This window comes from Micrasema longulum, unplaced genomic scaffold (assembly GCF_059751315.1).
Source record: "Micrasema longulum isolate JH-2025_06_02 unplaced genomic scaffold, ASM5975131v1 h1tg001650l, whole genome shotgun sequence".
Lineage (NCBI taxonomy): Eukaryota > Metazoa > Arthropoda > Insecta > Trichoptera > Brachycentridae > Micrasema > Micrasema longulum.
The window spans coordinates 373,973-386,679 of record NW_028278829.1 but is presented as its reverse complement, the minus strand read 5'-3'; the positions used below and the strand labels follow the sequence as shown (position 1 = coordinate 386,679).

Below are 12,707 nucleotides of genomic sequence, written 5' to 3'. Positions count from 1 at the left end.
CATTTGGACATACTCAAACATTGTTGTTATGTGTTCCATTCATTTTTATTTTTGCTCCTTTCTTTGTGTAAAATGCATTTCTGTCTTCATATTTAAAAATGCATTTCTGTTCTTTCCACTTTTATACTAATATGTAAAGATGATATTTTTGATATTTTTCTTTTTCTTCTAAAAATCATTTATATATTTTTTGCTACTTCTTTCTAAAACACATGTCTGTCTTTATTTGTATATATGTATGTAAAACATGTAAAAGCCTAAAAGACGATTAAATAAGTAAATAAATAAGTTCCGAGCAAACGTGAAGCAGCGTAAAACGTCGCGACATACAGTTTAGAATTCACAGTAAACTGGCATAAACATTCTTTTTTACTTTACTACGCGTTTTACACGTCAATGTTCTCCCAAAGATGCTCATTTTCCGGAACATAATATTGAATCAGCGTTCTATGAAGTATAATCTCTATTCAATTATACCCCAGTTGTTAAAACATATTTTTTTCTCTTTTTTAAAAAAAACAACAAATTTCAGTTTTATTTTTAATGAGTCACGTTATAAAATGTCTAGAAAAACAGTAGTGATTATGTAAAGAAGAACTGCAGTAAATATGAAATTTGAAATTCTTCTAATTTTTCAGTCTAATGAGCAAATACCACAAAAAATACTCTGCAATAATGATGTCAATATACATTCAGTGATACAATTATTAGTTTGTTTTTGCTTTCTTGCAAAATGGGCGATTTAAAGATCGTTTACATGAGAACAATACTATATTGTTTTGTCCCAGGACTCGGCCAACGTCCACTTGTAAATAACAATTTTTAGGACAAAAAACGGTTCAAAGACTTCACCACCGGAACAATAACAACCCTACCACCGCGCGCACAGCACTGTCCTCGTGACACGCACGAACAGGACATTGTAACAAAAGCGATTTGCTCGACATGAACATGTCGCTTCCGCTCATTTTTCTGCTGAAAATGGAGGAAAACACAAATCATTTTTATTATTTAGGTAGTTCTTTCCAATAACAAAAATGAAAAAAGTAATATTTTGTGTGAATTTGGTCGTAGTAAATGTCGTCATGTATTAATTTTCTACTTTACAAGGCTTCAGGTTCTCGACGTCCTGGACGTCCACTGCTGACTGTTCGTCGGCAGTTTATGTCAGAACCACGAGACGCGGACCTGACTCGGTAAGATGCACTGGAGCTGACAGCCGATAGAGATGCCTGGAGGATCTTCGTGGACCATATGCTCCATCGGATATGGAATGACGATGATGATGTATTCATTTTCACAGCGCTCACGTGTGAACTGCGGCCGGATTTTCGCATCGTCCTAGCGTTCTGTCCCGTGCGGTCGAGGCCGTTCACGAAGCTGGTACAAGACAATATTGTCACGTAATTTAAGGCGTTTTTATAATTTATTAAATATTTAAATTAAATATACTTATTTAAATATATAAACATTAGAAAGCAGGCAAAAGTTAAATGACCTGCTTTTTCGTTTAAAATAAAAACAACAATGTTCGATTGTTGTAAACTCATTAATTTTATTAGTGTGCGAGTGCCGGGTTGAGTTACCCAATGTAATACCTTTTTCCATTACGGTTCATCATCGACCAATTATTACATCGCGAATTCACTAGTAGTACGGATGCATGTACTAGTGAACCAATATGATAACAACATCGACGCTTTAGTGTGAGTCTTGTTATTTAAAGAAATCAATGTGTATGTTCTATTATAAGTTATAAGTTAAAATTCTGTTTAAACTGTATTTCTTTCTTCTTTATTCTTCATTTCCTCATCCGCTCCTAAGTGGAGCATGTGGACATCACCAGTTGCCTCCAACAGACCCTATCACCAGCCAGCATTTTTGTATCTTCCCACGTCAATCCAGCGCCCCTTAGTTCCGCCGAATAAAGTCGAAAAATCGTCATCGACGGCCTTCCAGGACTACGTGAGCCCACAGGTTTGAAGAAGAGGCAACTTGGGTTCAGGTTTTCCTGTGGCATGCGCAGCACGTGTCCGAGCCGGGTCCACCGCCGCATCTTTGAGACGCTTGTAACAGGAGGCTGCTGCGTCCGTTCTCCGACTTTAATGTTAGTTACAAAATCGAACCACCTTATACCTCATATTCTTCTCAAGCACTTACTCTCAAAACTCAGAAATTTGGTGTTTTGAGCTGGTTTAGTTTTGAGTATTTCTTTACATAAAATTCTCTCTTACAACTTCTTTATATTTTTCTATACCAACTATATTTCCAAACAATGTTCTATATTTTATTTCTTTGTGTAGTATTTTTAAATGTTATGTTTAGTATATACCCGTGGTTTATTTACATTTCATGTATGTTAGACTTATGCGCGTGAAAAATTTATATGTATATATATATATATATATATATTGAAATATATATATTGTATTGTCTTCATGTCAACGACACACGATGGTGAACTTTTGGAGGCGCTTCATAAATATATATATATATTTTTTTTACTCTTTCCCGTACCTAGTGCTACTTAGGACCACAGATAGTACCTGCATTAGTTATTACAAGCGAATTATAATTATGACGGAATTATCAAATCAGAATAGCCCTTCACAACACAAACATTTTCTGAATTATCATCACTTTTTGATTTTTTGTATTTCAATTTATTCAAAAAAAAATGTAACAATTATTCATGTTTTTTTAAAGAATGTTCAATAATAAAGTTCAATGGGTTTTAAACTAAGACAATGTTTGGTTTTTTAAAATTATTATATCTCGTTTTATCAGCGCTATGATTTTTTAAAGGTTTGGATTTCTGAAATTACTCCGCATGTTACGTCAAAGGTTCTCTTCAGCTTATTCTCGTTCAGTTCTGCCGATGGGTCCATCGACGGTAAGTAAACCGGATATCTTTCTCAGCTCTTTTATCACTAGTTAATTCATTTGAACAAGTGACGTCATTCAAAGTAATTTGTTTTTATTGGAATTTTAAAAATTATTTTTTTCATACATTTTTAAAAACTTTGCTGTAAAATTAAATGGTTTAATTTTTACCGCGCGAAAAAAAAACATTTTTGTCTTCAATTTTCTGAAGGGCTAGAGTTTCTTATTACAGGGTTTAATTACTGCACAAAACATCCAGGATTGAAAAAAATCACATTCAATTTTCTGTTCTCCCTGTTACCTACAAATTGAAATGCCATCAACTTTGCACTTATGATGCGTCTTTTTTGTTACACGTTATTGGCGTAGTGTACATATTATGTTCACTCACCTAAAACATAAAGCTGTACTCTTCTAACCATGGGCGGATGTGTCGAGACCTGGCACTCATAGGAGCCCTGATCTCTTGCTGCTACAGGACGGAGCACCATTCTCCAATCCCCTGGGGACGCCTGTAGGCTCCATCTTCCGTCGCTGGCTAGCGTCAGCCTGCCTGCTGATAGCAGCACCAGACCGTCCCCGTGTTTTCGGACCCAGGAAATCTGAAGACAAAGAAGCCCAATTCATGAAGATAAGGAAATAAACTTTTTCAAAACAATATATTTAGAACTTAGGGGGCGAATAATACATTTAACATGGCGATAATATTTTATTGATTCCAAACTTTCAAAATTTTCCTTCTTTTAAAAAACATGCACTATCCTGGATTCAAACTAAAGATATGAACTCTTTTTTTCTATGATTTATTTTGTTGCCCTTTAATAATAAGGAATATTTTTGTGTTTTTTACAAATATTTTTTATTTCCTTTTTTAATAACCATAAAAAAATAAAACCAAGTATCTTTTACAGAATACTTTATTCTTTCTTTCTCATGTTATACAAAATTATTATAACTGTCCATTATTTACTTTAGGAGCAAAAATTCTTTAACATTCTCTTGTATACCCACGAACAGGCCATGCCTTTGTGGGATTTTTCGTTTTCTATTAATATGTACTTCATTGTAATTATGCTTTATTTTTTTAATACTCTGTTTTATTATCATGTTTATTGTAAAAAAAAACAAAAAAATTCGAATAAAAAAAAAATATAAAAAACTCTTTGAGAAATTTGTTTATTTATACATCAACGGTTCGAAGGACTTTTTCAAAATTATCGAAATTTGTAATATAATCAGTGTAACGCTTCAGCTACCAGTCCAGAGACTATGAAATATTTTAGTGTAAAAATAAATAACCCTTTTAAATAAATTATTTATAGCAACAATGTCGAGAATCAAACGCGAGATCTCTTGGATTGTACGCATAAATGATACAATACATTTTATATTTGAAAATAAAAATCGAAATCTGGCTGAAGAAAATAAAGAAAGAAGAAATACAAAAAATTGAATAACATGTGAAATTGTATTTGTGATGTAAGCTTTTATATTATATCAAAATTGAACTTCAATTGTAAATGAGGTTTATATTTTTAGCCGCCCATGCACTCTGTAGCTGTAGGACATGGTATATAGATTCTATTAGTAAACGATTATTTATAAACTAAAAACACCTTTTTTTTAATGCAGTGTATTTACACCATCTGCAAGTTATATTTCTAAATGTCCGTGCGCTATGTAGCTGCAAGACGTGTTGTAATCTTACTCTTATGTCATTATAAAAATTTAACCCCAATGGAAATAGTGAACTAGAATCCCAACCGCCTATGCTCTTCGTAGCTACAAGGTTTGTTGGGAGGCTAATTGCACAGCGCCCTTGAGGTGATTTTCACAAAAATGGCGCCATAAATATTATTTTTTTGATGTTTGAAGCACTTACTTTGTGGAACATTATTATTAAAATAAAATAAAATCACTTTGTTTTTGTGTACCACTCATATTTTTTTAATTATTTGACAACCAACTAGTTTCGGTAATACTATGCCTTCTCCAGGGTTAATTACAATCTAGCATAACACATAACACATATAAGTTTATATATTACATACCACATACCCCCTCTCTTCTCTACCCCCGTTGCCACGCCCACTCTACCTTCACTGTGAAAAATTTATATTTGTTATGTTAGTTTGTAATTAACCCTGAAGAAGGGATAGTATAGCCGAAACTAGTTGGTTGTTAAAATATAAAAAAAATATAAGTGGTACATAAAACAAAGTGATTTTATGTTACTTTAATATACAATATATATTATCCTAAATATAAAGATTGAAAAGAAAAAAATTGAACACTTTACAGTCCTTCTAAGAATAGTTTTCCCTATTTAGAATAACTCTTAAATTACCTTTGTATATAAAATATTTTATGTAATTAAAAAAAAAAAAAAAAAAACACATAATTTTATTCGTTATTCCTATAAACTCTTCAACTAAATAAAATTATATCTAGGAGAATCGGCACAAATATTTTGGAATAATGTAATTGATATTTACTTAGGGTATCCTTAATCTTATTTAGCCTAACCCTGAACCTTACTCACCTAATCTTGTCAATAATTTGTGCGACCACCCTATTGTTATGCGAAATATTGGTCCATATTCAAAACGTGGTAATGGTGTAAAAATAGTATTAAATTTAATGTTATACAACATACCATACTACAACAGATATGGAAAACGTTTAAGAATATGAAATATGTAAGTTGAGGAATTTACAGAACCGATGGCCTGCCATTGGCTGGTTTTAGTGGCCTCATAACACACTGTGTAACATTCACCATTCTGCCTACGTTTGAACATCCGTGGTTCTTCAATAAGTACTTATTTCTGTTAACTTTAATAGCTTAAGTAGCTTTTCGCTACTATCCGTGGCCCTGTTATAGATTCTGTCGGATATACAGATCTGGTGGCTTCTAAAAATAATTTCAAGGCTTTTAAAAAGTTTTGTAATCATTTCGGCGAATTGACCATGTCCAATCAATTTAATCCCAGTCAGTGAAGAATTCACTTCCCTCTCTTCTCAATCCAATGAAGTACATATTATGTACTTCTGAATTACTTCCTTTAAGCACAAAGATGCTAAGGCTACCAGATGTCAGAGAGCTCGTTCGGGCAGCTTTTCTCGTTTGACAACGAGCAAATTTTCTGTGCATGTGGGCACCGCCAAGGAGACTTATGTCTTCAGATGCGGTGTGCGGTATGTGGTAGGCTGTTAACTTTAATCAAGTTTAGGAGCTGAAACTTCTATTGATGCGGAACAGATTCATCTGATTGAGTTATTTCACCTACGTACTAGGCAATGCCTGACCACATTTTTCCATTATTTCTACCAAGACTAGTTGGTTTTATTGAAATTATCCAAATGTTTGTAGACAAGGATTGAATTTGACCCAATAGCAGGTTGTTAAATTTTTAAATTTTTGTTCAGTTTTCTGAAGCGCAGGACTAATAATATTTCCTCATCAATAAAACAATATCACAAACGACGAGAATCGATTGAAACTTGTAAAATGGGTTTACAAAAAAATATTGTATTTTTCAATTTTAATTTAAACGGTCACAAGTTCGAAATTAAAACAAATCGTGACGTATTAGGGGCGTGGACAATGCAATGAATGGTATTAACGTGAATTTAAAATTGAAAATTTATAGAGAGTATTTTATAGACTTTGAAAAAAAAAAATTAAAAATGTATATATATATGTGTGTATTTTTTAATTTTTTTTTTAAATAAGCTAAAGAAATGCAGTTAAAGGTTTAAAGCAGCTAGGTACAAAAAAGGGTGTTAATGTTATAAACTACAATTTGAAAGTATTTTATAACATTATGTACCTGATGTGAGTTTTCTGTTTATCTGTGTAAAAAATCTGAAACAATGCATTATGTAAAAAATATATACATATCACACTAAAATAAAAGTGTAAAATGTCTTCCTCGGCACGAGTTTTCCCAGTGAGAAATATATTGTTTATTCAATTTTGTAATATATTTTTGTGAAGTATTAAATCATAAATAAATAAATAAAATAAAACCAAAACAACAGAGAAGAGACGTTTTGTCTTTTTTTCCTTTTTCTACTTCAAGTTCAAAGAATAAGAACTATGGCAGATTTATTGCTAAAAGTAATATCTTCCAGCCAATCAAAAAAACAGACTGGTCAAAAGAAGAGTTTGTCAGAATGTTGTACTAAAATAATATAAATATAGATCAAAAGTTACACACATAAAACAAAACAACTAATTAATTAATTAAATTAAAATGAATAGACCTTGTGCCTTTGTTGTTCCAATTTCGACGGTTGGGACGGTGTTAATGTCCTGCAGAAATATGCTGTCGTCTTTCTGTGCAATACTGTTAGATTTCCATAATTTATTGCATTGGATTCTATATAAAACGATGACCCCGCTTTATTGGTCGTTGCTATATTTCACGTGAAATGTTTTAGCACGTGTGTGTCATCGGTTGTGGTCTATGAACCCCACAGAATGTATTGAGAATTTTAAAAATAATACTCCTTCAATCAGAAAAAGGGTTAGTAAAGGATCCCAACACCTACTCTTTGCTTTATTTGTCTACTTGTATGAAGTTTATTATCCCATTTAGAAGTATCTTATAATTCTAACTAAATGTTGTTACTTTGTCCTCCAAGTAAACACCCCTGTTTTTAAATATCCATTTCATATTTGGACCCTTTAATCTTTCTACCCATTAATCTTTGGACCCATTTCATATAAAGGTGAAAATCTACACGGCACGATAAAATAACTAAGGGTGGGTTCATAATTATTGTAGAATAATATTTATTTTAAATTTATTTAATGCCAGAAAAAAACACTAACAAGTACACCATGAGACCGACTAATCTCCTCTCGATTTTCTTTGGTAGGATTTTTATCCGAAAGTAGCCGCTCAATAAATATTGTCGGTTTGTTTTACAGTGAAAAACTAAAAAAGTACGGGACAGATTTACTCGTGTTTTTTTGTAAAAAAATCAATGTTATCTTGGAAAGGTTTAAAGTCATTCATTTTTCTATTTAAATCGTCGAAAAAATGCTAGAGGTCTAAATTAATATTCAAGGCTATCATAAGTAATTGCTAAAAGTCGAAAGCAATTAATTGTAACAACATTTTGTACAGGAATAGTTATTACGTAGGTACTTAAGATTTTTTACTATTATTAATGATCCAACAAACCAGTCTGTTTCTAAGGTTAAGTTTAGAGAGTGATTTGAATTAAAACCAGTAGATGCTGCTGTTATTTTGACAATTATTAATGATATACAATGCTTTTATACTTCCGCACTTTGTATATGGATTAATAATATGGTCACAATGTAGTAAACAGATGCAAGAATCAATACAAAGAACAATAAATAAAACACTTAAAGTAACATTTAATTTTATTGAATATACTAGGACCACATATTTACATAGAATAACAAAAATGCTCAATCTGGAGGAATTGATCTACACAAAAAAAAAAGATATTTAATATGAAAAAGAATAAAATAAAGACAAATATTAAATTTAATTTTAACTACAACAAACATAAAATAAATACAAGAGCATCAAATAATTTAACTTGCGAACAACCTAGGACCATCAGAAAAAAAAAAAACAGTTTTTTGTATACATCAATAAATTTTTACAATTCACTTTCTAATGATCTAAAAAATATACTAAACATGTACGTACTTAAAAAACTCCTAAATAAAACTGTTCTTACAGCCCGTGTGACGAGTGATATGTGATGTTATTTTATCATTTTTTTATTTAAACTATTGTGTTATTATATAATATAATATCCCCTCATACCAGCACTTTTGCTGATTGGGAATATTTCGTACAAATAAAATATGTAATATGTAAAGTTTAAAAACCTTGTATTTTGTCATAAATAAATAAAAAAATTATTACATTTATTTACATTCTTACTTTTACACTAAATTTTGAAAAGTTTGGTAATACTGATTTTCCTAAATTTCGTCGTGCTCAATATTAGTTTAGACATTGTGAGCATTGAGGATGTTCAATATTTATTATTGGAATATAAAATGGGCGAAGCAGGTTTGCTTCAGCAAACGGGTTTCAAATGGGTTGAGGCATTCAAATTGATTTTAAGGGTGAACGAAATGTAGATAGTAAAATAAAAAAAATTACTTTAATTTCAGGAAGCCTAGCAAAAAATAAGAATATTTATTTTAAATAAAGGACCGTTTGCTGGTAAGAGGAAGATGCCAATAATTCAAAGGAGAGCTGAAAAATCACCCTTTTCCGTAACAAAAAATCTACGACGACTTATTAAGGAACAGCAAGTTAACCGAAATCACAGATTTTCAAAGATAGCGGAAAGCACAAATGATAAAAAAATCAGATAGCAATGATGATATTATTATTGTACTAAAAAACTTTTACGTCTAGTTGTATCGAGCAGCGATGAGGAAGAAAATTAGTATGTCATTATTTAAAAAATAAAAAAAAAAATACTTTTTATTTATTTACTCGAAAAAATATTTGTTGTGAATTTTTTTGAAACTCAGGCCCCCTTTATTTATTGGCTTCAAGTCTCATATGACCAGGTATTTTATAGGAAACCATCTACCGTGTAGTTAAAGGATTACCTCTACAATAATCGATATGAATTATTTAATTAGAGCATGATTATGGCATAGCCAAAACCCGTACGACTTTTGCTCAGAGACATCTCTCATTTATCGCACCGAGAGTGTTCAATATTTTGAAAGAACGTATTAAACTCTCAAGGACAAAAAATACTTTCAATAAAGGAGTTAAGGACTGGATTTTCCTTAGTTGGAGGGATTTGAGTGGGAAACTCCTTGATAATTTTCCAAATCCGGAAGTTTAATGTTGACCATATTGATGTGCCATACACTTGTATATGTTTTTTAAAATAAATTTTATAATTATTTTTTATGTTTCTAATCCTAAATTTGTAGTGATATACTCATGTGTCTGTGTCATATAATTGCTCGTCCCATCTCAACACGGGACTTTTAGTCCCTTGGAGTTGGGACTTATTGTCTCAAATAATGTACAATAACCTTATGTATGTAAATAAATAAAATTGTGTTCTTAAGCTATGTAAGTTCTTAGCCTCAGTGGCGTGGATAAGGCGCCGCGCGCGATTTTTCATGTGGTTTGCAAGGAAGTCAAACCAGTTTGAAAAAAAGTTTTTTTTGTTTTGATTTTTTTGATTGGACTGCATTATTTATTTACTGTGCTTATGTAAAGGGCTTATATTTCATATAAATGGGTCTTTATATTTTCAGAAAAAAACCTTTATTTTATTTTTGAGTGTTGGGATCAGAAAGAATATTCTACACTCGTAGGGGGCCAATCAGGAACATCCTTAAATCAGAAAATCCACAAGAAACTTTAGCTGATTTCAGGGAGATTATTTTTTATTCCTTGCATGACCAGATAGCTATTTATTTTTTATACAAGTTCAGTTTCCAACGGTTGACTTTGTTTATGTGCAAATTTACACAAGCATCACAAAACGTCATGTAACGCTCGTCAATATTAAATTAGTCGGGTTGTGGTCCTGTGGCTAGTGTCTCGGACCCACAGACTAAAGGTCCGTGGTTCAAATCCCACTCTACCCCAACTTGATTCCATTTTCTAATAGTGAGTTATTTACAACTCGTTGAAAATGGCCCTCAAAATTAAATATTTGGGTAAATCATAAGAACGCAAATATTTCTTTTAAAAAAAAAAATTCAAAAAATTGGTTTGACTTCCCGGCAAACTGCGAAGTCAGACCTTGAAACGCTCGCAGTGTCACGCGCCGGCACCGTGCACGTGTTGCAAAATGCTCGCCACTATAGCCATGCATTAAAACTAGCAATAGCAAAGTATTGCCGGGTTCAACTAGTATAATATTTATTTACCAAAGTACCGCCATTTCATAAAATTTATTTTATTTAGTTCTAACAGTGGAAGCATATGGACTGGTAAAACAATTGAATTTTCCTTAACTTTACCAATAAGAGACCCTAAAACCAATAAAAAAAAACTAACAATCAATGAATTTATACATGTATATACATAATTAAAAATGACAAAAACGGAAGTAGACATTAACATAATACAAGATCGACTGGAATGAACTATACCATGCAAAATTCAAAAACAAGGCAATGACAAATCAGATTCAAATATTAAAGACAGTAACTTTACAAAGTTGAACAAGGGGAAATAAAAAAAAGAAAAAATATCTCTCTGAGATGAACAGTATCTAATAAGTAAATTAAATATGCGTGTTTAGCTTTAGATTCCTAAAAAAGCGGTGCCGTATTCTAACGGTCGGGATGTTATCTAGTTATCTATACAAACCGATGGTTTCCTATTTATTGTATTTCCAAATTTTGTGTCATCAATGTGTCATTTGCAAAATAGCCTTCATGGCGGTACCAACAGTTTGGAAACGGTGTGTCGGAAAAAAGTGCCAACATGATTTGTACCATTCGAAATAAAAACTGTTTTATTGATTGAATAAAATAATTAAATTTATTCTATAAGCACTAAATTTTGAAATGTACAGCCTGTAACATAATTCTTAAACACCTTACTCTCCTCCAAATGATAACTTTCGACATTGGAAGATACCTTGTTTTCAAAATATACCTTCTTATAATGCTTATTTTCTTTAGGTTGTTCATTTTCGATCGCAGTACGTCTTAGTTTTTTCCAAAAATATGGTTATAAAATTAGTTAATCAGTTGATAAAATGAGTGATTACGGGCGCTAGATAACGACACCGCTATCTATAAGTTGACATCTCTCGTCTCCACTAAGGCGACCGTCTTGTTGCATATATTTATTTGCACCGTAATAGGTCAGGAGGTCGATTATAGTGGTGAATTACAGCACAGAATACCCAGGCATGAGAAAAATCACATTTAATTTTTGTGTCCTCACTAGATACCGAACCAGGAACCCGTCGTGCGAGAATCAAGCGTCTCAGCAACTTCACCATGTGGCCGTCATTATCAAAAGATACTTAACAGATTGTAGAAAGTAAAATATGTAAGGATTTCTTATATAATTTTACATCAATTCAAATACTAAATAAATGTAAAACCACCCTTATTTACCATGTCTTGTGGATTTGGATGAAACGTGTGCATTGGGCCTATTGGATATACGTTATGCTGAACGCCTGAGTAATAAATAACAATTAATATTATCATTATTAAAACCCAAATTATCTGTGTTGTCTCGGGTCAAATCTATGGATTACAAAGGGACAATAGAGTCTAATTATTACGAGGTACCCGAATATAGAACACAGCGTTAAGTCTATGCCTAATAATACATTAATATCCATAGTGTTGGATTTGCGGTTTTGTTAGTATCCGTCAATATATAATTCAATGCTTAATAATTAATTATTTGTTTATTTATTTGTTCTTTTAAAATTAATGTATTACTTTTTTAAATTAAAGATTATGTGCACATTAAAGATAACTGTGGTGTCCAGTGCCGAGGAAGAGATTTTATGTCGTTTTATTTAATTATTTATTAAGATAGTTCATAACATCTTAAGAACTAAATATAATTCATCACCTACCACAGCTTCAATTACATTCACAGAATAAGTAAATACCACAGATCAATGGGCCTCTGATAATATAGGTTCTATAATTTTAAACAAGATGGACGTTTTCAAATACTTTATTAAACTCTAGGTTTTAGAACAAACAAAAACAAAACAAACAAACTCTCACGCGGTTTCTCCGTAGGGGTAGGCAGAAAGAATAGAATGTTACATCACTTTGTCTTTGCATACAGACCTCGCTT

The 12,707-nt window shown here is 31.8% G+C and overlaps 1 protein-coding gene across 1 annotated transcript in view; it reads right to left on the bottom strand.

The window, feature by feature from the left end:
- The window catches only part of LOC148274430 (opioid-binding protein/cell adhesion molecule-like), a 143,218-nt gene that overhangs the window by 68,911 nt on the left and 61,600 nt on the right, over window positions 1-12,707 (bottom strand). The window contains exon 3 of the mRNA XM_088237127.1: window positions 3,275-3,485. Within this exon, the coding sequence (XP_088093253.1) occupies window positions 3,275-3,485 (211 nt within the window). The remainder of the gene's footprint in view (window positions 1-3,274; window positions 3,486-12,707) is intronic.